Source organism: Cornus florida, unplaced genomic scaffold (assembly GCF_030987335.1).
Source record: "Cornus florida cultivar Cherokee Brave unplaced genomic scaffold, ASM3098733v1 CherokeeBrave_3.0.0_Hap2_Chr08, whole genome shotgun sequence".
In the NCBI taxonomy this organism is placed as follows: Eukaryota; Viridiplantae; Streptophyta; class Magnoliopsida; order Cornales; family Cornaceae; genus Cornus; species Cornus florida.
Window position 1 is genome coordinate 36855315 of NW_026775578.1, and position 27355 is coordinate 36882669.

Consider the following 27355-nt stretch of genomic DNA (forward strand, 5'->3'; position numbering starts at 1 on the left):
ATACTGACATTGAAATACAAAAATGTTTATTTTCCATCGAGTCCAAGAAATCTCTTGGACCTGATGGATATAACTCATTTTTCTTCAAAAAAATGCCGGAACATAGTTGGTGGGGATGTGGTCTTGGCAATAAAGTTTTTTTTTTTTCCCAAACAGGCATACTCCTAAGTTCCTAACTCAAGTAAATGCTACTTATTTGGCTTTGATTCCTAAAGTTCCAAATCCCACATCCTCAAATGATTATAGACCAACTGCATGTTGTAGTGTGTTGTATAAATGTATTTCAAAATTATTGGCTAACAAAATCAACCTATCCTACGTACCCTTATTCATTGATAAGGCACAAAATGCCTTTGTCAAGGGAAGAAAGATTGGGGATAATATTGTATTGGCACAAAAACTATTGAGAGGATACATAAAGGCTCACACTCTCTTAGGTGTACTCTCAAGGTTGATTTGCATAAAGCTTATGATAGCTTAAATTGGCAGTTTCTTCTTGATGTTCTCCATCTTTTGCATTTCCGTCCCATATTCATCTCTTGGATTAGGACATCCATCTCCACAACTAGGTTTTCAGTGTCAGTTAAAGGGGAATTATGTGGATTTTTTGGGAGCATTAAAGGCCTTAGACAAGGGGATCCTATATCCCCATCTCTCTTTGTTCTGGCCATTGATGTCTTCTTTTCCATCACCAACCAACTTACTTCCCCAAATCCATCTTTCACTCATCATTGGAGATGCAAAGCTCTAAACATTTCCCACCTATCTTTTGCTGACGGCAACCTAATAATTTTTTTTTTGGGAAATTGTCCTCTGCACAGGTCCTAAAAATCTCCATTGATATCTTCTGTAGTCTCTCTGGACTTAAACCCAATTCCAGCAAAAGTCATATATTCCTTAGTGGAGGTCCTATGGTCACTAAGTCAGTCATCTGTAGTCTTTTTAATTTTCAGTGTGGTACTCTTCCAATCAAGTATCTTACAAGGTTAAATGCATGTGATTGTAAACCTCTCATTGATAATATGATGGCTAGGGTGACAAACTGGACTGCAAGGTTTGTATCCTTTGCTGGAAGACTTTAACTAATCAAAGCAACCCTACTTAGCATGCATACCTACTGGACTAATCTTTTGATTCTCCCAATCAAGGTGTGTGATCAGATTAATTTAATTCTACAAAGATTCCTGTGGGCAGGTGCAACAATAACAAGTTATAGAGCAAAAGTTCAATGGAATCAAGTGCGTCAATCAAAACAAGCAAGAGGACTTGGCCTACCAGACATCCAAATATGGAATAAAGCATCTATCCCAAGGCATATGTGGTTCCTATGTCCAAATGAAACAGAAAGTTTATGAAAGGAATGGACTTCTAAGTATTTAATCAAGCATAGGAGTTTATGGGACCTGACTACGGACTACCCCAATGATTGTTCTTGGTTTTGGAGAAAGCTCATGCAGAATAGACACTTAGCTCAACCACTCATTCAACACAAGATCAACAATGAAGCTAACACAATGGTTTTCTATGACTACCGGTTACTCTGTGGCCCTCTCTATCAGGTATACCTACTAATTCTAATCATGGACAATACCGGACTATCAACAAATTTTGTAAAGTGTCCAACCTCTTACCAAATGGCTTATGGTCTTGGTCTAGACGTATTTCCAATCTGATGTCACCACATTTTAACATTACTAACACAACATCTTCCTGAAATTCACTGGCACAAACTGGTGTGGTTTCCAAATGCCATACCGAAACATTGTTTCTGTTTATGGCTGGCAATGCAAGAAAAACTACTCACTCAAGATAAGCCAGCCATCTTTTACAAAATACAACCAAATGTATGCATGTTATGCCTCGATGCAGCTGAGTCCCATGACCACATTTTCCACCAATGCACATATTCTAAAATGGTACACAAAATAATTATGAAAAAAAAAAAAAATGGTACACAAAACAAATGCGGGTTCTATACGAACCCTAACTCATGGATAATTTTCCTGGTGTGGGCATCATCAAATTGGAAGCAAAAAATGAAATCAACCATATATAATTCTGACCTGGAAGCTGACATTGGCAAGATTTGTGTACCGCATTTGGAGGGAAAGGAACAACAGAATGTTCAGAAACAAGTCCACACCTCCCCTCCAAACTTTGAATGCTGTGATTGATACAGTGAGGTTTCGACTGTTATGTGTGAATCAAAGCAAATGCCCAAATGCATAGAGCATCGCCAAGGATTTGAACCTCCCAAAGTCGTTCAATGATGAGACTCGCACCAACATTTTCTATACAATTCCTTGATCCCCATACTCATACCAACCATGCCATACCTGGTTCTCTTCCCTTGATAGTCCCCAATTGGACCATCACAGTAGGTAGTGACCATGTGCTTGCAATGGACTTTGTTTTGGGCTCAAGTCATCGATTGACCTCCCATTGACTAATTAGGTTTTGTTGCTGTCATGATTTCTGTAATTATTTTTATTTTATTTTATAAACATACTGAAAAAGAAGAAGAAGAAGAAATACAATGGTGTACAGTTTTTCTCTAGGGTTTTACATCAAACATTTCTAATTTGCTATTAAAGATTCCACGCAATAAAAATCTCCTATGTTTTACACAATCTTGTTGGGTTAAAGTGTACCAAGCTCAATAAACTTTTTGACCAACAATTTTTAAGGGAAATATATATATATATATATATATATATATATATATATATATATATTTATTTTTTATTTTTTATTTTTTACATTTTACCACACCGACTGTATCAGTTGTTAACTTGTTATCATACATTTTAAAATTTAATTATATTTGAAATGGACTCTTGAATTGAACATGCGCCGCTAGAGATGAGTTGATATAAAAGTCAATACATTGGGTTTCATTTGGAGGAAGAGTGATTTGAGATTAATACGGATCAATATTCAATTCATTCATCCAAATCAACCTTAAACATTTAATTGTCAAATAAAAGTTAAAGAAATAATTTAATAAATGATAAGTATTGGGGATACAATTTAAAATACCATAAATACCAAAAAGAGTGTTATAAAAGTATTTACAAAAAAAGGAATAATAATAAATGTTCCAAAATACCCCTCAACCTTTGTTTAGTCTATTACAGAAATGCCCCCTTAATCCCACATAAAATTACAAAACTAACCTTTAACAATCTATCAAAAAGGTCTCATTTTCAGCTTTGGAACCCATTTCTCATCTTTCCTTCTCATTTTCAGCTTTTGGAACCCATTTCTCATCTTTCCTTCTCTTTCATCTTTGTGGCTTACACTAGGGAAAGCAAACAGAAGGTGAAGAACACGTTCATCTATCATAATTTTCTTCCAAATGTTGAATTCAAATTAGGGTCAGGTGGGCCCAATCCGAAATAACCCGGGCCTAGCTCGAAATTTTGTGGGCTTGGGCAATGTGTTTTTAATTTTGGTTTGGGCCTGGGCTATATATTTTGAGCCCGAATTCAATTCGGTCTGGGTTTGGATTGATATGGATGAAGTCCGAAACTCAACCCGAGCCCAGAAATATTATATATATCATAAGTGTGTGGTAGCTAAGTTGATAGTTTGCTTAGGATTTATGCTAAAGACTTCATGTTCAAGTTATGGGTGCAGCATAAATTGATGTATTTTTTACACACAAATTCTTTTGAGGCGGGATTGGTGCGGGCTTGAGCTAAATTAATCATGTATGGACTGGGCTTGGGCAGAAATTTTTTATATAGGCCTAGCCCGAGATGAGTGCCAAGTCCACCCAACCCGCCCGAGTTGCAGCCCTAATTCAAACACAATAGAATCCATTAAAGGCTCATTTACAAATACTATAATTCCTTGTCTCTCATCCGTGTGGCTCACGCTAGGGTAAGACAACATAGCTGAGGAACAACACAGTCTGGCAACTGTTCCGACCAAAGGTCCATTTCAAACACAATCGAAGCCATCTCTCTCTTTCAATGTCACACTTAGGTTTTTTTTTCATAATAATAAAAAAATTCAATTGCACCGGAGCATTAAGTGTAAAACATTTCTGAATAATGTATAACATTTACTTTGTAATATATACTTTTACCGAATAATATAAAATTTGCACTTAAACAACGTAAAAAATTCACTGCACTCATTTAAAACATTCACTGCATTAATGTAAATTTTTTAGTGAATGATGTAAAACATTTACTATAGAATGTAAAACTTTTAATGAATAATGTAAAACTTGAAATCCCAAAATGACTTCGCCACAAATATAAAGCTTCTTCATCGAAGGCGTTAATGGCGAGAATGAGAGAGACAGCGACACCAGTATAGCTTTGAACTGCAAAAGTGTGTATGTTCTTTGGTGCAGGAATGAGTCGCCGTAGATTTGAAGCTACGTGCCCTCATTAATAGGGAGAGGGAGAGACAAAGAGTGTTTGTGTATTTGAACCCTATATATATTGTGGTGGTTTGATGATGCGTAAGTGTTTGTATATGGTTTGATGATGCGTAAGTGTTTGTAGGGAGGTATTTGATGGGGCATAAATGGGTTGAGTGGCTCAGATTTTAGTGTGGGCAATTTTGACTTTTTGATTTTTAATAATTTTTTAGTTATATATAATTTTTATAATTCAAGGGCAATTCAGTAAAGTCAAATAAAGTGTCTGAGGGGTAATTATGTCCTAAATGTATAGGCACGTATCATATACGAAATTACTTTGTATAAGTTTTCGTATTTGTAATTACTTTTTGTTTAGTTGTTTTATACTACATTATTTTTCGTATTTGTCGTATTTTAAATTGTGTCATTCTCTAAGTCACACAATCTTTCTTAACAGGTATCATTTTCATGCTCTGAGCACGTTCCCGCTCTCACGCTCCGCGCACTCTCTCGCACAAATTCTCCCTGTTTATGACTTAATTATGCCGCTCTCCCGCTCCCACTCTCGAATTCGCTTTCGCTCTCTCTCCTGCTTTATGTGACTTAGGTCCTACTTACCATTTATTAAATTATCCATTTGGTTAGATGAAAATCAATTCTAGAAAGGAAAGAAGAAAATAAAAGAAATATATATATTTTAAATTTATTTGCTTTTCTTAAAAAAATTGCGATAAAGTTTTATTTCATAATATGGATAACATGAAAGTGAACTAAAAATATTATAATTTACCCAAATTATCCATATCTTTATTAAATATGACAATTGGCCCAAATAAATATGTGCTCAATATTTTTTATCAAATGTATATATATTTGTAGAACACCTGGAGAGAGATATAAACTATGATACTATTTTTAACAAATGTTATGCACAAGTACATTTTGTTTTAGAAAGTAAAAAAGGGAATTATAAATAAAATTTCAGTACTGATGTGAATAAATTAAAATTTCCATATTACTCTTCATCAATCTCCTTTCTAACTGTCATTTATTATAACAACTTGAGGTATTTCAGTAAATTAAATAAATTTGTTAGTGCATTTAAGAAAGATTGTTAATTTTATTTTTACAAGAGGTTTGAGTAATTTTCGAAATCATGGATGACAAATCATAAGAAAGGTTGTTATTTACCCTATGTTGGAGTATTAGGATTTGGATTCTGTAATAGCGAAGTATAACATTTTCCTTCATAATAACCCTTCTAAAGTTTTAAAATTTTTAATATACACAATTGAAAATTAAAAGGACAATGATAATTTTAAAATGAAGCAATACATTAAAGTCAGTACAAATATGGGCAGCAGGAAGGTGAAAAAAAAAAACACTGAAACGAGAGACCTTATATATGTTTTTCTCTGTAGGATTTGATACCCTTTACTAATTTTCGTTTCGCGAGTCGTTGTTGAAAGCAACATTGGTTCACGATCAGAAGAAGATGGCACTGAAAGCACCAATTACAGGGTTAGGCATGGCTTCAACACCCTTTGCTCCATTACAGGTCCCCTCTTCTAACAGGCTCGTCATCGTCAGGGCACAACCTCTCGGAACATGTTTCTTTGGTAATGGAGGTACGGATTCATAATTTGTGTATATTTGCTCATACCCTTTTCAATCCTCACTGTGTTTTGATACAGAGGTCTAGTGTTCGAATCCTTCCGCCATCCTTTTACTTACCCAAAAAAAAATTCTCACTGTATTTCATTCACATAAGCGGTGATTTGTTGATTATTTTGGTATCCTTAACTTTTTGTTTATATTGTGAATTCAATTTAAATATAGAAATTGTAATTTTTTGTTGGATTTAAACAAGATTTTAAGAAACTAGTGTGAATTTAGAACTGGGTTTGTTTAAATCTTTCGTGGGTAAATTGAATTCTTGCACTTTTGTGACGTATATACAATTTGTTACATACAGTTCTTAACAATAGTGAAATGTTTTGGTGCATGGAATTGGACCATCCATTATTAAAAGTTAAGTTACTTCATCTATTTATGGATTTGGAGTTGAATTTGTCGACCATGAAAATACAAGAGCACAATTATTTTACAACAAAGGTTTTAAGTTGATGGAATTGAGAATCCAAATCATACCATATTGTGTGTGGCAAATTCAGCCTTGGGATATTCTTGGCTGTTTGGGCATTATCCTAAATATATAATCATAATTCTGAGCGAGTTTACATTTTCATTTGTGAGTTTCCTTCTATATATGCAATCCGTTACTCATCAGTACGAAAAGCGAGTTAGCTGAATTATTAATTTATGTGCCAGGCAAAATAAAAGAGAAAGCAATTAATACACTAGCGCTTGTCTGAAAAAATGTGAGTGTACATAACTCATTCTAGTTTCTGGATACATGGTTGCTAATTTGACATATAATTTTGACAGAGAGTGAATTTGAAAGACACGTTTTTACCTTCTTAGCTTATCTCTGTTGGTCGGTGATGTTGCTGCTGTTTGTCTATCCGTATGCCAAATTAATAAGTTTGGAAAAGAGCTTCTGATACACCTGTCCTGTCAGTTTTGTTTTGGGCTAGGAATCCATGGAGCGATGATCAATTGTACTCAAGCTCTCATGAGTCCGCAGAGGTCAGTTTGATTCAACATATGGTGGGGAGAGTAAATGTTAACCTACTTAACAAAAAAAAAAAATTGTAAATGTTAACCTACATTTTCGTCTTTGTATTGAGTTACTTAGGTTTTTCCAATTCCTTTTGTTGAAGGATTTAAATAGTAAAGTTACACCCCTCCAACAACTTAAGCTTTTGGAGTAGATGGTTGTTAACATAGTATCGGAGTCACTGTCATCCTAATTAAAATTGAAAAGCACGCGTTGGACCAAAAAGAAGGCCACACGTGGGTGGGCGTGTTGAAGGATTCAACTAGTAAAGTTACACCCTCTCCAACAACTTAAGCTTTTGGAGTACATGGTTATTAACACCTTTCTAACTCCGGCAGGCTGGCAGGCAGGCTTAAGGCCGTCTAGAACTCTTCTTTCATGACGGAACCAAAACTAGATCATAGACAAGCCTTCATCAAATTGAGAATGGTTCTATCTATTGTCTTTTCTTATAAGAATTCTTCTGAGGTTATCATACTGCTTTGATTAATGTAATTTTCAATTTAAATGCATGTACAAATGCCTTTCTGCAATGGTAGGAAGATCACTGTGCCAACTGTGAAATGAGGGTTTTCAGTTTGCAAGTAGCCACTTTGTGTATTATATTGTCAAAGGTTAGGTCCCCCCGAGTCCCGAGTACCCTGTCTAGGTTGTAAGGACTTATTATGTAGAAATTATTTTAGCTCGTTCATCAAGTTAGCTGTATAGGGTATACTATTATTGATAACACTTACAACTTAGTCTGAACTCTTAAGAAATCATATTTGAAAAAGCTATAGTCTTGTACAGAAGATTTGGAGAATGACAATTCTCATACATTTAATTACTTTAAATTGATTTCACACCTTTGGAGAAATCTTCTCTCATGCAACAAATTGTGGGGGTTGGCTGTAAGTATTTAATTGTTAGAACCTACATGAACCTTAAGTGTCACACTAACAAAGTGGAACTGCATAACATGTCATTAGTTTTTTGTATGGTTACTGTAATTTTGTCCGAGTTAGCTTTGTATGCTCTGGATCAATAGCGTCCTTCAAATTTTAGCTGCCAGAAATCTTTTTTTTTTTTTGATAAGTAATATGGTTTACTCTCACTCCATCTGGTAAAACCTTTAAAAGTTACTTTGCCAGTTATATATATTACATTGATGAGGCTTTGGTTGATTGGTATTGCTTTATGGGAAATGGTTTTTTCCTTTTAACACACAAAATAATTCATTGCAAAACTGCTGGGTTTTCTAGTTTTTAACATGACCATCAAAATTTTTTTTTTTCTGATAAGTTAACATGACCATCATTTTGACCCTCAGAATCACATGAGAAACCATTATATGAACAGAGAAGTAGGTTGAATCACGGTTACTTGCCAGGGGAAGTTGGTTCTCATTTTTCTTGCTCTGTCCTGTTGTTTTCACCCTTGTTGCTTACCAGCTGTAGTTTATCCTCAGCGTGCATGTTAGTTATTCAGTTATTAGGATCATAATGCTAAATAGGGAACAACTTGGAAATCTGTATATCTTCTTTATTGCTGTTTTCATTTTATGCTTTGTTATAATGATATCTAATTCCTGACTCAAAAGATTTGTCTCTCTTAATTTTATGCTTCAATGAATTCTACATTTTTCTTGCAATGGCAGTTCGAAAAGTCGCAGGAATTCAATTAGCTCATTTCAATAGAACCAAATGCAATTATCATGGCGGGGGTGCTCTTGGTACTCGGATGAACCTATTTGATCGATTTTCCAGAATTATCAAGGTTATCTGAATGTTAACATGTTTTTATCTTCAGTGTGGCACTCACAGATTCAATTTCTCCGAGTTATACAGTACTAAAGTGTTTTTGTATCTTTTATTTTTCTCTCATAAGCTAGTCATATGCGAATGCAATTGTAAGCACATTTGAAGATCCAGAGAAGATCTTAGAACAGTCCGTGCTGGAAATGAATGATGATTTAACAAAGATGCGTCAAGCTACAGCAAGAGTATGCCAAATTTTCATCTGATATATTTTTTCCTCCTCTAGAATCAAACAAGTCTCTATATGTTTGTTCTCCTATTTATTAGGTGTTATTACTACTCTGTCCATGGCAAATTAGAAAATAAAAATGTTGAAACTGTTGCTGCATGAAGAGATAAAAAGATGGAGGAGATGGAAGTGTTTTTTTTTTTTTTTTTTTTTTTTCCCTTCCTTTTTACATCTATCCCTTTTTCTGAAGGTTCTTGCATCACAAAAGCAGTTGGAAAACAAATATAAAGCTGCACAGCAAGCTTCTGAAGATTGGTAATATTCTAAGGAACATTTTATTATTGCATTAAAAAAATTGCTCCCTGGAGCTGTTGAGCCCATTATTTAGTTAATGACAGGTACCGAAAAGCACAACTTGCTCTTGGGAAGGGGGAGGAGGATCTTGCCCGTGAAGCACTTAAACGGCGTAAATCTTTTGCGGTAAGAATGTATTTTAAGAAACTGTTTGCAAGTTGTTATAAAGGTTCATCAAGCTTGCAAGAAAATTTATATCAAGTTGTGGATATAATATATGTTAAAATATTTGACAAGTTCACATGATACACCATCGTATTTGTTATAGATTCTCCTATTTTTCTAATTCTTCTTCGAACGAGTAAGTTTATGAAACTGACAACACTAAAAGAGCATGTTTTTATTTTTTCTGTGGCCCATAATGACTAACTTTAGTATGTGTTGAATGTTATATATGATTTTGCAGTTTTTTGACTTCTTGTGAAGAAGTCTGTTGAGGCTAAATAATAGAAGTTTGTTTTTATGGTGATAAAGATGAAGCAACAAGAATCTTGCCTCAGCCAGATCTTTTCTTTTTTTAAAAAAAAAAATTTATTATTATTATTATTTTTTTCCTAGTTTAATTTTATTATTTCAATTCCAGAGGTAGATGATTTTTTTATTTTTATTTTTATTTTTTTTTCTCATGGATTTTCATGGATGGGTAATTGTGCTTAGCATCTGCAATTAGTTGAGTCAAAAAATGTAGATAGAACTTAGAAGTTGAGAACAGTTTCTAAAAACTTTTGTGTGTGAGATTTTTAATAGTGGTAGTCTTATATAGATCATGGAATGAGATCAAGAATGTGGTATACCACCTTTCTTACAATTAGTATAATAGTGGTAGTCTTATATAGATCATATAGTTGACACAAATTAGGATACCTTTAAATGTGAGACTGGTTTTCTTGTACAGTAGATGACTAGAAACACATATTATTAAATGTAGTTCTTTGTATAGATTTAGAAATTTGTTATTTTGGAATTAATTGAAAACACATTACTTAGTGCCTTGTAATTGATATGCAGTTGTACTATCCTTAAATCTTTAATGTTTCTTCTTATAAAGAGGCAAACTAAGGGAGAAATAGGTTCTTACCATGCTGTATTGCTGTGAAACGTATGTTCCTAAACAGAAATTTGTTAATGAAAACTGACCCTGCAGGGTTTCAATTTTTAGTTTTACCAGTTCTGTCTGATTTATGGAAGGAATTCTATTGTGCAATATGTATCATTGTATTTGCTTCTTCGGTGTTTACATTCTAATGCATATTATGTTAAAATTGTGAAGATGGTCAAGAACAAAAACTGCTCATATAAACTGATCTCGTTACTAGGACTCTTGACATCCAATTCCTGGCCTTTTGATATACCCATTAGAGTCTGACTTTGGTTAGTACTTTTGGGTTCCCTCATATATAATATATTTATACCGCGGAACCTTTGAGAGGCTCATTCCTGTTCTCCGCGTAGCCTCAAGTCAGATAAGGACATTGACGGGGGCCTTCTCTCATGCCTTAGCTTCATAATAATGGAGTAGTTGTACCAGCCACCAATACCAAAACTTCTTGGTCGGAAGCCCTTTGGTGACCACGTGTCAATCATTATTCCAGCCATTGCTATGGGCTACGAATCATCTGTCAATCAACCATTTTGAGCCTGTGAGTTTCAGATTTATTGAAATAAGAAAGTAAGAACTCTGACTGGAAAATCTCCCTTCCAAGCCGTCTTGAGTGGTATTGAACTTGCAGGTTTCCATTATGATATTTTGATGCTTGTGTTTTATGTTCTGTTGATTAATATCATACTAGATTGTTCTTAATGGGATAAGGTAATGAAATGAAATAGTACAGAGACACTGGTATCAGGCTGAGTTTTCTTTTAACCTGGTTTACTTAATTTGTACTATTTTCCAGGATAATGCAAATGCTTTGAAGGCTCAACTTGATCAGCAGAAGGGTATTGTTAATAGTCTTGTCTCCAATACACGGGTGGGTTTCTATTTCCTATCACCACATTACACAATTACCCTAATGATTCCACCGTCCATTAATGTTTGGTCTCTTGGAGTCTCCATTAGTACAATCATTAGATGAAATTGTATGTGCTTTTTTGGTTACCACATATTTTCTTAACATTAATGATGGACGACCAACCAAAGCCTAGTACACTTGGTGTTTGACTATTCTAATTTTCTTTTGACAGCTTTTGGAAAGTAAGATACAGGAGGCAAGGTCAAAGAAAGATACTTTGAAAGCACGTGCACAGTCTGCAAAGTTTGTGCTCAGTCTTCAATTATTTACTTTCAGTTATCCTGCTTGCATAATAGTTTATTTCATCGTAATCATTACTTAATGCTAATTTCTTTAGGACTGCAACCAAAGTGAGCGAGATGTTGGGGAATGTAGATACAAGCAGTGCTCTTTCTGCTTTTGAAAAGATGGAGGAAAAAGGTTAGATTTTTTTCCTTCTTTCCTGTGCACATTATTAAGCTACATGCCTTGCTTTTTGTCAAACTAGCGGCGTGCGCTTTGGTAGAACTATGTTTAAGATTAACTTTTGAAATATTAAAGAATTCATCACATGCTATGAAACAATAATAACTATGAGAATGCGTGATGAGTGGCGCCAAAGTATTCTAGTGCCTATATATAAAAATAAAGGGAAAGTACAAAGTTGTTCCAATTACCGCGATATTAAATTAATGAGTCACACTATTAAACTTTGGGAGAGAGTGATTGAACAACGCCTTAGTGAGAGACTGAAGAGTTGGAGAATCAATTTGTATTCATGCTCGGAAGGTCAATGATATAGGCTAATTACTTATTGAAGAGACTAATGGAAAGATATAGAGAGATAAGTAGAGACCTCCATATGGTTTTTATAGATTTGGAGAAAGCCTATGATAGGGTACCTAGAGATCTAATATGGAGGGTTTTAGAAATGAAAGGAGTCATAAATGGATACATTGACTGATTGACACAATAAAGGACATGTATGATGGTTGTGTGACTATAGTTAGAATGCCTGTAGGGGAGATAAGTGAATTCCCACATACATTAAGCCCATACCCTTTTGCCTTGGTTATGGATGAGCTGACAAGACACATCCAAGATGAGATTCCATGGTATATGTTATTTTCCGATGACATTGTTTTAGTTGATGAGAGAAGAGTTAATGCCAAATTGGAGGTTTGGAGAGAAGCTTTAGAACTAAAAGTGTTTAAGATAAGTAGGAAAAAAAAAAAAAAACTGAATATGTGGAATGTAACTTTAGTAAATTTAGAAATACAAATGAGGATGTAGTGAGGATTGAGAATCAAGAGGTACGAAAAAGTGAACATTTTCGCTATTTAGGCTCAATTATTCATAATGAAGGAGAAATTGGAGATGACGGTAATCGTAGAATCAAGGCAGGATGGGTTAAATGGAAGAGTGCATCTAGTATATTGTGTGACAGGCGTATCCCTTACGATTGAAAGGGAAGTTGTATCAAAAACTATTAGACCAGCCATACTTTATGGCACAGAATGGTGAGCAGTTAGGAAATAACATATGCATAAAGTGTGTGGCGGAAATACAAATGTTGAGATGGATGTGTGGTAAGATTAGAAATGATAAGACTTAGAAATTATCACATTCGAGAGATTTTTGGAGTAGCATAAATAGGAGATAAAGTGAGAAAAAATAGGTTAAGATGGTTTGGACATGTGCAAAGAAGACCTTTAAGTGCGCTAGTTAGGAAAAACGACATAGTCCATATTGAGGGTAATACTAGGGGAAGAGGAAGACCAAAATTAATGTGGGTAGAGTTAGTAGAGAAGAATATGATAGAATGTGGATTGACTACATAGGATTCATGTAGCTGATCCCAAGTAATTGGAAAAATGGCTTGGTTGTTGTTGCTGCTGCTGCTGCATTACATTCTATGGAAGACCAAATGTCGGGTATTAAATTCAATAATGATTGTTAAGGCCATGTATATACTAATGTGGATGTAGTGAGGATTGAGAATCAAGAGGTACATAAAAGTGAACATATTCGCTATTTAGGCTCAATTATTCTATCATATTCTTCTTTACTAACTCTACCCACATTAATTGGGAAAAAGGCTTGGTTGTTGCTGCTGCTGCTGCATCACATTCTATGGAAGACCAAATGTTGGGTAGTAAATTGAATAATGATTGTTAAGGCCATGTATATCTAATGTCTTCAAACTCATATATCTGCTATTAGAACTACAACTAAATCACTGCATTTACCACTATTATAGGATTTTGAAAATATCTGTATACTTTTAAGAAGAAACATGTTTGAAAAAAAACTGATTTTGAAAATCATAGGATTCACTGGAAATATTCAATTTAATGTCAACTCGGCTTCCAAGCTTGAGAACGCGGGATTGATACTAATGGTAGTCACTTACCTCAAATAATGTCTAGTACTCTACCTTAGGTTTATCATCAGTCACCTCTCTCAACACCATCTATAAACTGGAATCAAACTGGATAATGGCATTTGGACTGCTCAAGATGTAGGCTGACAATATAATCACGTAATGTAGGAGAGATTTGAAAGAGAATGACATGCTTGAATATCTGAGGTAGTGAAGTTTTCACCCTACCATAGTTTTTTATTACTTCACACAGCTCTTTCATGTGTTTCCTGTAAAAACAGAAGTAGAAGAGCTCATGCATTCAAAATGTGATCTCTTCCCTTAAATAATAAAGCCACAGGGCAGCAGAATGTAATACTGAATTTATTTTTGGAAAAAGAAATTAGGATGCCCTGCCCCAGCCATTTAAATCCAACTACATTCACAGGAAAATAGCAAGGTAGGAAGCCTGAAAAGACGTAATATATTCTGCATGTGGAATTTTAATGGCAAACCTGTTCCATAGGCAACTGAGACTGACTGCAATGAAATTTCCAACAAATGCTAAGCCGATGGGCTCTAATAAATATTTTTATGCTTACCAATCTAGACATGTCATGTTGATCATGAGGTTTACTAATACTAAATTAGTCTTTGTGCTAAACGCAAAAAAAAATACTACTAATGAAGGTATGCTAATTTTTCCTAAAAAATATTTTAGGAAACAGCTGCTGACAGATGAACAATTGTTAACATTTTCTTATTCCGAAACCCTTTAACCTGGCAAAGTAGTTGGGTTTGGCGATGACACCTTTATTTTGTAACAGTAAATACATCCATACAGCAATTGTAAAGGTCAGGAATGGTCTAGCACCATTTATTAAATTCCACTTGAGCTAAGATCTCCCTATATATTTAATTTGGCACTCTCCAAATTATACATACTTCAAGTGGCACTATTTTGTACAATAGCCTCCCTTGCCAACTCCTATTGCCTCATTCTTGATAACAATTCACCTATATTTTGCTGCATCGTTGATCATGGTAGTAATGGCTTACAAAAATTTTAATTTTTCTTTTCCTTGTAGTTTTGGCTATGGAGTCTCAAGCCGAGGCACTTAATCAGCTAACAACTGACGATCTTGACGGAAAGGTAGCATTTTTCACTTCATCAGTTCATCATATTCATATTTTGAGTTTTCTCACTAATGTTTAAGAATCAGCATGCAAATCGACTTGTAGAAGGGGTCAGGTTCCTTGTGAAAATAGATGAACAAGTGGAACTAAATTGCTAAAATTGCTCTTCTTGTTGCATGGACTTTGTTGCTTTATTTTACTCCAAGATTATCTAGTTTGAAACATTAGGACTGCTAGTGTTCAGTTGTATGTCCAATTTTGGGATCTCTGTTAATAATAATAAAAAATAAAAAATAAAAAGTGGAAAAGAAGTTAAAAAATACTTTCTGGTCATTATTGTGGAATACGTTTCCTCAATAATTGGATAGAAGTTGTTTAGGAGACATGAAAATGACATGAAGAGAAGCTGTCAATGCCCATAGTTTGTTATTACATGTTTTTATCACCTCGTCACTGTCATAATCAAAATATCGCTTGTGTTCTGTTGCTAATAAATGTAGCCAAAAGAGGAATAATGTATGAATTTAGGATGCCACATCTATTCTTTTAGTGCTATCCAGAATTTTAGATCTTGACTTCAGAATTTGATAGGCCTTGTTAAGAAAATATTTTTCAAGTTGAATTTTACTTCATCTATAAAAAAATTACAATTGCAATTGCTTTGTAACTTTTACAGTTTGCACTGCTAGAGAGCTCTTCAGTTGATGATGATCTTGCAAACTTGAAGAAAGAACTGTCCACGAGCAAAAAGGTAGTTTCTACTTATCTTTTATTGGTTATGAGTGCTGCTGTGGATAGCTAGCATATAACTCACTTTAATATGAAATTTTGATTCACTAGTCTATCCATTCTGTTATATTTTTATAATCTGGGCGTGTGTGTAGTGCTACATCCTGGGAGTTGAAAGAGTACATTTGAACACCACAGTAGAACTGCTCACCCCTTTGGTAATCAATGTTAATCATAACTTTGTTTCTTCAGAGTGCCACTTGAAATGGAGTTCAAGATCTTTTATTCATATTTCTCTGCATGGTATTAGTTTATAGCAAATATATTTCACAGGTCACCAATAACCTCAAAAATCATATATAGCATCCTGCAAAATTCCTACTATAAAATATAAATTTTATCTTATGAAGTGCTTGATTTTCGTCTTTTTTGTAATTATGAAGTACTTTCTTTAACCTTTGTTGAACATGTTTTTAGTGGGGCAATTATGCTTTATTGAATTTTTCTGACAAAATGAAAAGGTACATCTTAGTGTTTATTTATCATTGCAGCAGTAGTTTTCAAAAAAATGTACCAGTTCTTGCATTTTGCAACATAGAGGAGCAATTGTTTGGTGCTATCATAATCATCATCATGGCCTTAATCCAACGTGAATGGAGTTGGCCGCATGAATTCTCTTCTTCTATTTTTTGCGAACTGGGGCCTGGGGGTTCAAAGTATATGAGAAAACACTTTATGCAAATAAACCCTAAAGTCATGTCTCTACCCAATTTACTCCGCCAATGTCCCAAAGTTCATTCTGTTTCTATTACACGAATTATGTATCCTCATTACTTAGCTTAAGAAGAAGAGGCCGGGGACTAGGGTGTGGGGAGCCCACCTGCTGTTAGCTTGAGTGATATTTGGTGTAGCTTCAGGCATAGTTATGATATGAGTGTGTGTGTATCACTTAAAAAAAAAAAAAAAATGGAAAGAGAAGAAAAAATCAGTAAAAGTTAAGAACATAGAGGCAGCACCATGACTCCTTATAAATAACAAATTCTATAACCAGTGCTTTACCTGGCTGTAATGCCCCATTTATGCAGGGTGCTGAGAGGGGGAAACTAAAAAACATATCTAACCTTGGGTTTAATGGTCTGAACCTTTGGAAACATTTTGTGAACAATCTAACATTAGGCATATGGTTATTTTGAGACTTTAATTTTGCGACCTTATGTTTGTTAGTACGAGTCTTTACCATTTTATTGTGCAATGGCCCCACAGTACAAATTCTATGACTAAAAATCACTTTTATAATTACTAAAAACTTCAAATTTGTTGCTTTATTAGGGTTATTAACCTATTTTATATGATGTATAATTTTTCTTTTTTTTGACTAAACAGAAAGGAGAGCTTCCTCCTGGGAGGTCCATTAGCAGTACAAACTCTTCATTTACATTTCGGGACACCGAGATTGAGAATGAGCTGAATGAACTAAGGAGAAAAGCGAAAGAATTCTAGGATATCCATGTTCTTGTTAATATGTCTTTGATTCCCAACATAGGCCTAAACTCCAAGAAACTGGTTTTTCTGCAACAGATAATTCGATGTGCAAAGAGGCATGTTTGAGTTTACGAAATGAAATTGAAGTTCATAGAGGGATGTTAATGAAGGTTGTTTATATCCAGAAACTAGCTGGTTACTGACCCATACTATACAAGCAATCTCGTACTTTATTTCTTTACATTTTAGGCTCTAGTCACTCTATATTGTTTGCCAGTAAAAGGTTTCTTCTTTGATTCCCATCTTATTTTATGAACTTGATACAGTTTTCACCATATTATTTAACAGATTTTGGCCATGTGTTCTGCTGAAATTCTGTGTGTGTGACCAACGGGTCAGTTGCCTAGTGATATCAGCCTCTTACTTCCCAAAGTGAGGTTAGGAGTTCAAGTCTTAGAATAGAAAAATGTGTGTGAGTACCAACTAGGAAAAAGAGAAAAATGTGTGAGAAAAAAATTGTGTATGTGTGTGTGTATTTTGGCCTGGAGTCTTTATTGAAATTCAGTCATATTATAGATGTGTATTGGACATAATCTTCTTGCCACCTAGGTTTCAGAGACTTGCTTTTTTCCTGCAAATTCCGAATTTCTTAAAATTTATTACTTTTATTGAAATTGAGAAGAGTCTGAATTGTGAAAATTACATTTATGTGTATTCTGAATTTTGTGACAAAATTTGGCAGATTTTTTGGTATATTATTAAATTATGAAAAGGATTTCTTGTTCTCAACCAAATTTTGCATGAAGTCAATGAAAGATGTTGAATTTCACTGAATTCTTCCTAATTTACATATATCTTATTTAACTAAAACAAAAGAGCAGCAGAAGAAAAATAATATTTAGAATGTTACTTAGGAAGAATTTTACCTTAAATGATTAAATAGAAAAACTATAGAAATGAAAGAGGACCATCTCCTTTCTTCACACTTTCAATACTCATACAACATCATTTTGTTTAAAATAAATTTAAATAATAAAAAAACATATTCTAACATTTTTTAGAAGAAAATTGTCTTCCATATTCTCCAACATTACAAGAACATTGCCATCCAAATTCTCCGATAACAAATCATAATCTAATTTGGGAGTTACAGTCCAAGCAAAAATTGGAAGACTCCCAAAACAGAAACGTGACCTGTATTTAGAAAGGATTAGTGACACCTCCCACACGTCTAGAAATTAGTTGTGAAACCATTTTCCACGTTACCCATCTCTATTTTTATCTATTATCACAAACAACGTGGAGAAATTAGTTAGTTGTGAAACCATTTTCTACACTATCACCCCTATTTTTATCTATTATTACCAGCAAAAGTGTTCCACAAACCTAGCACTTACCGTCTGAAACCCCAACTCGAGGGTCAAATGAGATATGTACACTCAGCCATCGTCTCCCACGCATTATAATCCATGCCATAATATAGCTTCTATAACTTTCCATCTATAAATCTAGATATTTCCTCAGTATTGACGACCTAAATTTTGCTCTAGTTTTAAAAAATGTGCTTATATCTAAATGAATGATAGCCTTCCAGAAAATTCGTGTTCTTTTCACATAATTTAGTGATTCTTCAAAATAAAAATAAAAATAATTATTTTAAAAAATTAAAAAAGAATTAATAACTATGAGTGCGTTCTAAAGTTTAAATTAGGTGATCTTCTATTAGGAATGGAACTAGGTGATCTTCTATGGAACTAGGTGATCTTCTATTAGGAATGGAACTTTACTGATGTGGATAAATGCAAATAAATTCAAAATTTTCTTTACTAGGCATTTTGAGCTGCAATGTTTATTTGATAACAGCCCTTAATGCTTTGTGATTTTACTTTAAATGTAATGGGAGTTATTGTTGAGGGTGGCAGAATTGTGTGGGATTTTGGACTGATGGTCATCTTTTAAGCCCTTGGAATGAATTTCTTGCAGAAACAGAGGAATGGTTTTCTTTTAAAAAACAACTTTTAAACTAAAACAAACCTTTGATTGTAAATTAGATATTTTAGCTAGCCATTTTAATAAATCCAATTTGGATTTCAAGAACAAATTATACTGGTAGGAACAAAACTCAACTTTTTCAAATTATTTGCAAAGTGACCATCCTCACATTTAAACGCTTTCATGATTTGACAAATAAAGTTCTACCATGTTAGGCAAAACTTTTAAAACTGATTTGAGGGGTCAAGAATATAAATAGTTTTGTTAATTATATAAAACATGCTGTAAATCAAGACTAATTTTGAGCAGGAGAGTTATCTAGTCCAGTAGTGAAGGAAGCAACAGTGGTTGCCAATCAACAATGGTAATAATTTCCTCTCTCTCTTATGCAGGTGGTCTGGGATGAAACCATCAATTATGATGGTAGTGTTAGGCCCCTTAGAGTCCCATAATCTACTACCGGGCATGTATATATAGCTCTCCGTCCCACATGTAGTAGGCAATTACCGAGAAATTTCGGGGGAGTGTTTATTGATACAGGAATCAAATAATGTATTAACCTAATGTCAATTTGCATGCTTATCGTATGTCAAGGCAGTGCCCATGGCAAGCCCTGGCCAAGTCTGGTGCAATGCCCACAAAGTTGGCGTGCACCACGGCAGAAGCATGAACCAAGGACATGACACAACTTCTCCTGTCAAGTTTCTCCTACATGCTTCAAAATGGCATTCACATTTCACTAGTTATATATACCAAAGTAAATGGAAACATGCATAAAAAAGCATACTAGTATATGTTGTATTGAAAATACAGAATATGAAACAAAATTTCGAGTTTAAAAAAATGAAAAAAAAATGTTTCAACAACAGCCACAAACCTTGGTCGTGAAATGGCTTTGACGCGTTTGAAGTTTACACCAGGCATATGTGGGGTTGGCTCCAACTTTAAAACCTTGATCTTCAGGTCTCTCAACACCGTTCAAATTTCTCAATTCCATATGTAGTGCTGGCTCCATTCTAAGGCATAGGTACTGCCTTCAAATGTTATGGAGAATAAACTGAATGACTTTCATTTTCAGATTTAATTGCTTACAAACCTTATCGCCTATTATCGGGACTTGCAATAAGTATTTGATACCTCAAAGATGATACACTTGGTAATAAAATTATTGGACTAGTTACCAACGGGCCAGTGGCCTAGCGGTATTGGCCTCTTACTTCCCAAAGGGAGGTTAAGGGTTCAAGTCTCAGAAGAGACGTGTGTGTGAGTACCAACTAGAAAATATATATATATATATATATATATATATATATATATATATATTGGACTAGTATAAGTATTTTAAAAAAAGAAGAAGAAATATTCTCAACTTAATAAGATCTTCAAATAAAGTAAAAGACTTGTCACAGGTTCCTTCATTTAAGTCTCCAACTATCATCTCATTTCAAGAAAAGCATCTTAATTGCAACAAAACAGCGCCGCATCTCAAACCAACAAAACAGCGCCGCATCTCAAACCATTACCAAAAGAAACACCCTCCTCCTAAACTACACTAGTACAGTTTACTTGTTTACCCACAGTAGTCTCTAGGGTTGAATCACAAACAGAGGCTGTAAACACATAAAAGTTGAAATCAAACCAACAAAACAGCGCCGCATCTCAAACCATTACCAAGAGAAACACCCTCCTCCTAAACTACACTAGTACAGTTTACTTGTTTACCCACAGTAGTCTCTAGGGTTGAATCACAAACAGAGGCTGTAAACACATAAAAGTTGAAATCAACATAACCCCAAGAAAATTTCAAGAAAAATGAATAAATGTAATGTCATCATCTGACAGTAAAGTTATACAGAAAACTTACGATGTCAACGCTGACAGGCTTGCCATCTTCTACAAGGATCTCAAGTATAGTTCCCGATTGATCAGCCTGAAAAAAAAAAATAAATAAATAAAAATGTGATACTGCAGGCATAAATTTATTGTGGTCGGTCATTTCTTTATATATTCACTCGGTATTCCAGGCAGGAAATGGAAATGGCAACATCAGCAATCAAAATTCAATCTAGCAGGCTACTATAAAGTTCTTCTACACCTGTCTATGACAGTGAAACTAAAGAACTTCCAATGAGAATGTTCAAACTGACATTCCATGGATATTTTCACAATTTGAAACATAACTTTTAACATCAAATATTTAATACTTCCAATCATTCCTGAAACATGTTTGTTGTGGCTTTGGACTCAAGGTAAAAGATTGGGCTCAGCTCGGTTCATTTAAGACAACAAATTGAACTCATGTTCAAAATCTGTTCAGGCTTGTTTTCAAGCTCGCCAGGCTTGTTTGGTAACTTATTGTAATTTTATTTTATACTTTCAAAGATTAAAAAATTCCAATAAAAATAGAACAAATATAAATGAGCCATGTAATAAGCCTATAGTTCATGAACATAAACGAGCCCTCTACGAGCCTATGTTCATGAATATAACGAGCCTACACGAGCTCATACTAACACTATTAGGGATCGGCTCGCTTACTAAACGAGCCTAGAAATCGAGCTCGAGCTCAGCTCGTTTGCTTAATGAACGAGCCCGAGCCGAGCCTGAGCTGTTCATGAACAATTCGGTTCATTTGCAGCCCTAGATATGAAAACAAAGATACGACAGATTTCAAAAAGAAATATATAAAATAAATATAAAAATACGGACACGTGACACTTCAGGACATTCCTTGAATTTCATGCTACCTTATGATGCGATTTTGGTAGGTAACTTTCCATGCCCTTGGACCTGCATAGCATATTAATTCTATGTTGCTCTCATTCTCCGTCATTGGGCAGTGAATTAATACTGAATTTACTTCCTTATTTAGTAAATTGAAGAGCCAACTATAGGCATCAGCAACAATTTATTTCCACAAAATGAAGAAATATTTACAAATATTTATAGCAAATACTTTTCATCTCTAGTAAGAGAGATAGAAACTTAAAGTTGACCAGACTCCATAAGTTAATTAATAAGAACTACTAAAAAAGAAAACCCTATTTGCATAAAGAACAGTTCCTTTTTGAAGAAGTTCTAATGGCAGTTTCTAAGGAAAAAAATAAATAAATAAATTTAATAGAGAAAAGAAAAATACTCCTTACTTCTATTTCATTCATCAACTTCATGGCCTCAATGATACACAGGACCTGTCCTTTCTGTACTTTATCTCCAACCTGAAGAAAAAGGCCCTAGCGTAAGACCACAGGCAAATATATATATATATGTGTGTGTGTGTGTGTGTGTGTGTGTGTGTGGACTACAGTATCAAACAGAAAGTAACCACAAATCCAATTGAATTCATATGAATCACAGAATAGAGAAGTATCACCTTTACAAGTGGAGGCTCGCCAGGTCCGGGACATCGGTAGAATGTACCTGCCATGGGGCATTTAAGAGCTGGAAGGGATGACTTAGCACCAGGTGCAGAAGGAGCTGGGGCTGGGGCTGGGGCTGGGGCTGGGGCAGGGGCAGGGGCAGGGGCAGAAGAAGGTGCTGGCAAAGCCGCAGGTGGGGCTGCTTGGAAAGACGGTGGCGTTACAGCAGGTGGAGGTGGTGAATGCATGATAAAAGCTGGAGCAGAAGGTGTTGGTTGAGGCAAAGCCTCTGTTTTACGGATTAAGAGTTCACAGCCAAGCTGTTTTAATTGCAACTCCACAATATCCCGAGAATCAACTAGCCTGAAAGACAAGACAAAATAAATATATTAACCCCTTTCTTGTTTGACAAAAATATAAATAGGCCAGATAAATAACTAAAAGATTGAGTTTACATACTTGACGAGATCTGCAACTTGAGCAATAAACTCAGACATAGATTCCTCTGATGCCAAAGCTGCAGGAGAAGACTCACTTGATGGCTTAGCATCCTTGGTTTCCGATGCTGGAATATCTGATTTAGTTGGAGTAGCTGCATCATTTGAGGATCCATCCACAGCAACCTTGAATGCAACAGATGGTTCCAAATGAGTGTCCATATCGGAAAGAAAATATGAAAATCTATAACAAAAACCACTGAAAGAACCTTACCTTGTTCAACTGGGCTTTCACCACAGTGGAACGGTTCCTACTGGACTGTAAACCCTGTCATGCGGTCGATTTCCACAAACATGAATCAATATAAGAGTTCTTATGACCGAAATATAAAATAAACATAATGATGCAACTGGTTTCACAGAGTTACATCAAGCAATATGCCAACTTCTGTAGAAAATCACAACCACCCAAATCAAAGTGGGAAAATGATGAACCCCACATGAAAGACCCCCTCAGACACTTCACTGAATTGCAAAAGTATCAACTCCTGAAAGTACAAGGAGAATAAAGCAGCAAGGCGTAGTTTCAGAAAACTGCGTAAAATCAAGCACTAGATATGCCTACCAACATGAACTAGATAAGTTACTACTCCAACTTATCAAAAAGGATAAGTTACTTCTCCCACCAACAGAAAACTATGGCAGTATGGCACTGTTTGGAATTTCCTTGATTCTAACTTCTGTTGGTGGTCAGCTAAAGTTTGGTGGATAACCATTCCACTAGAAGATGAGATCCACACCCTAGAACACGAAAAATAATTTATTTTTTATTTTTTTTACATCTAAATGAACACTGTATTTAAAAAAGAGTCATATAAGTTTGGTAAGTCTATGCATGTAAAGGGTTTTATGTGATGGAATAGTTGACTTTAAGTCAAGGATATACATGTAACCCATGAGCCTAAGATGCCTGTTTTTTTTTTTTGGCACAATGATGGAAGGTATTTTAAGAATAGGAGTAGCTTAATTAAATTGCAATGTGTAACACATGCATTCAGGCCTACTTAAAATAGGATATCTTTAAATGGTTGGAAGAAAAGTATTGATAAATTTAATTAGTGCACTTGGATGACTGAATTCTCTAGACAAAAAAAGGATAAAGTTTTAATTATCATTCACATATCCCGCTTTTTCCCCGGTGATATGAGGGCCGCGCGAATTCATACAGTAATTTGTTGTGTCAGTAATATTGACTGGAAAAATGCTAAACCCTTATAGAAACTATTCATTGAAATGTCTATTGACCGAACATAATTCACTAAATTACAACATGTTTTTACATCATTCAATTAACCAAATCAGATTCCAGGCACCAATTCTTAAATGAAGTAATTTCATGCAATACATTCAACAACACGACCCATCCAGATCCAAATAATATGATGCCAATAAAAATAAACAGAACACTAAATTCCAAAAATCCTCTGTTTGATGGATGAGAAAATGCAGTACAAGATTTATAAAAATAAAATTGAAAAGTTCAAAAATTCTACTAGCTCAAACAGAAGGGAACACAACCCTCCACTTAACAGACCCACCAGTTTTTGTGTTCCCTGATTTTTTTTTTGTTTAGTTTCCTTTTTCCGAAAAACCAAAATAACATAAATCAAAAGACTCACAATGCATTTTCTTTACTTTTGCTCAGTTTTGTCAGCAGCCAAACTGAGACAAAAAGAAGGAAAGAGAGAGAGAAAAAACCCATCTTGCATTACAAATCGACATACATATATATATATACACACACAAACACAGAGAGAGCAACAGAGATTGATCTCATAAATAGAAGGAATTTCAAACAGAATTCAAAGAATACAATGAATTTACAGAAAGAAAAAAGTGAAATTTTTAGAGAGAGATTGCAATTGCACATACATGAATACATACCTTGGTGAAGATTTGGAGCTTGGGTTTGTGAGAGAGACGAAATGAGACCCTAGAGTGAGAATGAGACAGAATACGTAAATAAGAACTTGAATTAGGGGCAGTTCTGGTAACCGAAGCAGCTGAGGCTGAAGCTGTTGTTGCAAGAGACGACGCCATTGCTCAGATTTTAGAGAGAGAGAGAGAGGGGGAAGTGGAATTTCTGTGTGTGTGGGTGCGTGAGTGTTTGAGTTTCTATGTTTAACATAGAGAGTTTTTAGAGAGAGAAAGTGAGAGTTTTGGAGAATCCGTCGGAGAGGTGACTGGTGTGAGAGTTATGGATGATGATGATGGGAGGGTCCAAGAGAGAGAAACGCCTTTCAGGTCGATGAAACCAAAGTGGAAGAGAGAGAAAGAGAGTAGATAATAGTACAGTTGTGCCAGTTCAGTATGTGGGCCCACACGATACAGTGGACTTACCCAATGTGGCTGGACTTGAGTTGTACGGACGCAATCCATGGCAGGGATCACCCAAAGTAATGTGTTTGGATGGGTTGATTCGAGGGATAAGGAGAAAAAGAAAAGAAAAGAAAGGTTTTATCAAAAAAAAAAAAAAAAAAAAAAAAAGAAAAAAAAAAAAAAGGAAGGAAAGAAAGGATAGGATAGGGTTCTATTTTTTAAAAAGTAGAATATTATATAAGTTAAAAAGTGATGATGTGGTACTTTATTTTTTTATTTTTTTATTTTTTACTATATGTTTTATGGCATGGAACTCAATTATTTCATTCTCTATTTATTATTTTATTAATTTAATTTAAAAATAATTGAGCCGTGGAAGAAGCTGCCTTTTGTTTTGTTTGCCTTGTATCAGATTATTTAAACAAAGAAAAAAAACAGATGGAGTATTCTCCAAACGGAACTCTGTCTGTGGAGAGAAGCATATATAATGAGTGTATGTCCCACAAAAATAATACTCTACTTCTTTCACCATATCGCCTCTGTCTCTCTTTAAACTGACGCATTCTCACTCTACATAAGACTGCGCCCCGGATGCTCTGAGTGTGTTTGGATGGGTTAAGTGGAGAGATAAGGAGGGATAACTATTCCTCCCTATTTCTCATTTAGTTTCTCTCCTATTTTGAGAAGATAGGGAAATAAGCATACCGAAATAAGTGATATGTTGATAATACCAAAATAACCTCCACAAATCAAATATACAAAAAAATTATTCCATTCAAGTCCCAACAAAAAAATTAGAACTGTGATTTATGCAATCATCCATTATTGGAATGCTGTCACTGCTGTGTTTAAGTTACCTGCTGCTACTATCCATACTACTGAAAAATTAATCAAAAATTTATTTCGTGGCTGCTATATGAAATCCCAAAAACTCCATTAGCTGTAGTGGAATAGAATAGCGTGTCCAAAGGCTGAGGGGGGTTTTTGGTGTTAGGAGGGTGGTTAAGATGGACTGGGCTACGAAGTCTCTATTTAGAAATGTTATCCAAAATGGCAGATGGTGTAAACCAAGGTTTAAGGATGAAGAAATAATTTGACATTTGGAATTTAGTTGTTAATATTCTTATTAGACAAGGTTCAGATTTGATCAACTTCAAGCATGGGAATGCATCTTCCAAGTCTTTCTGGAAGTGTCACAGGAATGAAGCTCCTAGAAAGTATTGGGTTAAGTTAATTTGAAATGGTAGTACAATAATTTAATCATTGTCATTTCTATTTTTTTTTTTTCAATCCTCTATCTTATCCAAACAAAAATAATTATTATTATTATTATTTTTTCACTATCTATCCAAATATGAATAGAAATTATTACTATTTTTTTTTTCTTTTCTCCCCTACATATGATTTGGATTCTCTGCGTGGAGTTGTAATAGTAGTCATTTACACGTGTGTTTTACTTGGGAGAACCGAACTTACCTCTTTAAACTTTGCTTTGAGTAATGATAAGAGTTTGAGTGTCTATTATGTGAGAGATGGATGATATGGATGACGTCATGAGGATGCGGCAAGTGGCATGGGCAGGATATGGTTCGCGGGAACAAGATCGGGTCGAATGATTGAAGTAGGATCCATGCTAAAGCACCCTGGAATGGGCCGAACGTGGGAGGTCCACCGAAGAAGGTCAAGCTCATTGCAAGACCCAGCCTAGAAGGAAGAGAGCTTTCGAATATAGGCCCAACGTAAATGGTTAACCGCAATAAAGGTCATGGCTTATAAATAGACCATGACGGGTAGAAAGTGAGAGAAGAAGGCTAGAGAGAGAGAGAGAGAGAAGAAACGAATTCTTGTATCTTCAATTGGCGCCGTCTGTGGGAAACGAGGACGAAGATCAATTTGAGCCCGATCAGTACCATATTAGTTCAATCGAGTTTGTGAATACGCAGTGTGATTTATGAAAGTTGAATCCAGATCAGTGAGATTGTAGTTTGTTCCGAGAAAATTCTTGCTTATTGAGGATTCTGAGGCATTTGCTTTGGAATGACGCAATTGTGATTTGCTTTGGAATGACGCAATTGTGATTTGCTCAGTTGCAGTCAGATCCGAAGAGTTT

The 27355-nt window shown here is 34.9% G+C and overlaps 2 protein-coding genes across 5 annotated transcripts; one reads left to right on the forward strand and one right to left on the reverse strand.

Annotated features, from left to right (window-relative positions):
• Nucleotides 1-5743: 5743 nt before the first annotated feature.
• LOC132271313 (membrane-associated 30 kDa protein, chloroplastic-like) lies at nt 5744-17378 on the forward strand. 2 transcript variants are annotated; one of them, XM_059772657.1, is made up of 11 exons: nt 5744-6006; nt 8695-8813; nt 8929-9039; nt 9274-9338; nt 9422-9503; nt 11273-11347; nt 11562-11632; nt 11727-11809; nt 14819-14883; nt 15544-15618; nt 16980-17378. In XM_059772657.1, the coding sequence occupies exons 1-11, from the start codon at nt 5874-5876 to the stop codon at nt 17094-17096; spliced, it is 996 nt and encodes a 331-aa protein (XP_059628640.1). In that variant the 5' UTR covers nt 5744-5873; the 3' UTR covers nt 17097-17378. The 2 variants fall into 2 exon arrangements, with proteins under 2 accessions (XP_059628640.1, XP_059628641.1); XM_059772658.1 differs by lacking the exon at nt 5744-6006 and having other exon boundaries at nt 8925-9039.
• A 2450-nt stretch (nt 17379-19828) lies between these two features.
• Nucleotides 19829-25189, reverse strand: LOC132271317 (biotin carboxyl carrier protein of acetyl-CoA carboxylase 1, chloroplastic). Of its 3 annotated transcripts, none has more exons than XM_059772660.1 (7): nt 24799-25189; nt 23141-23194; nt 22889-23052; nt 22444-22792; nt 22217-22288; nt 20935-21000; nt 19829-20828 (listed from the first exon to the last, which is right to left on the reverse strand). In XM_059772660.1, the coding sequence occupies exons 1-7, from the start codon at nt 24964-24966 to the stop codon at nt 20805-20807; spliced, it is 897 nt and encodes a 298-aa protein (XP_059628643.1). In that variant the 5' UTR covers nt 24967-25189; the 3' UTR covers nt 19829-20804. The 3 variants fall into 3 exon arrangements, with proteins under 3 accessions (XP_059628643.1, XP_059628644.1, XP_059628645.1); XM_059772661.1 differs by having other exon boundaries at nt 24811-25188; XM_059772662.1 differs by lacking the exon at nt 23141-23194 and having other exon boundaries at nt 24811-25189.
• Nucleotides 25190-27355: the final 2166 nt, after the last annotated feature.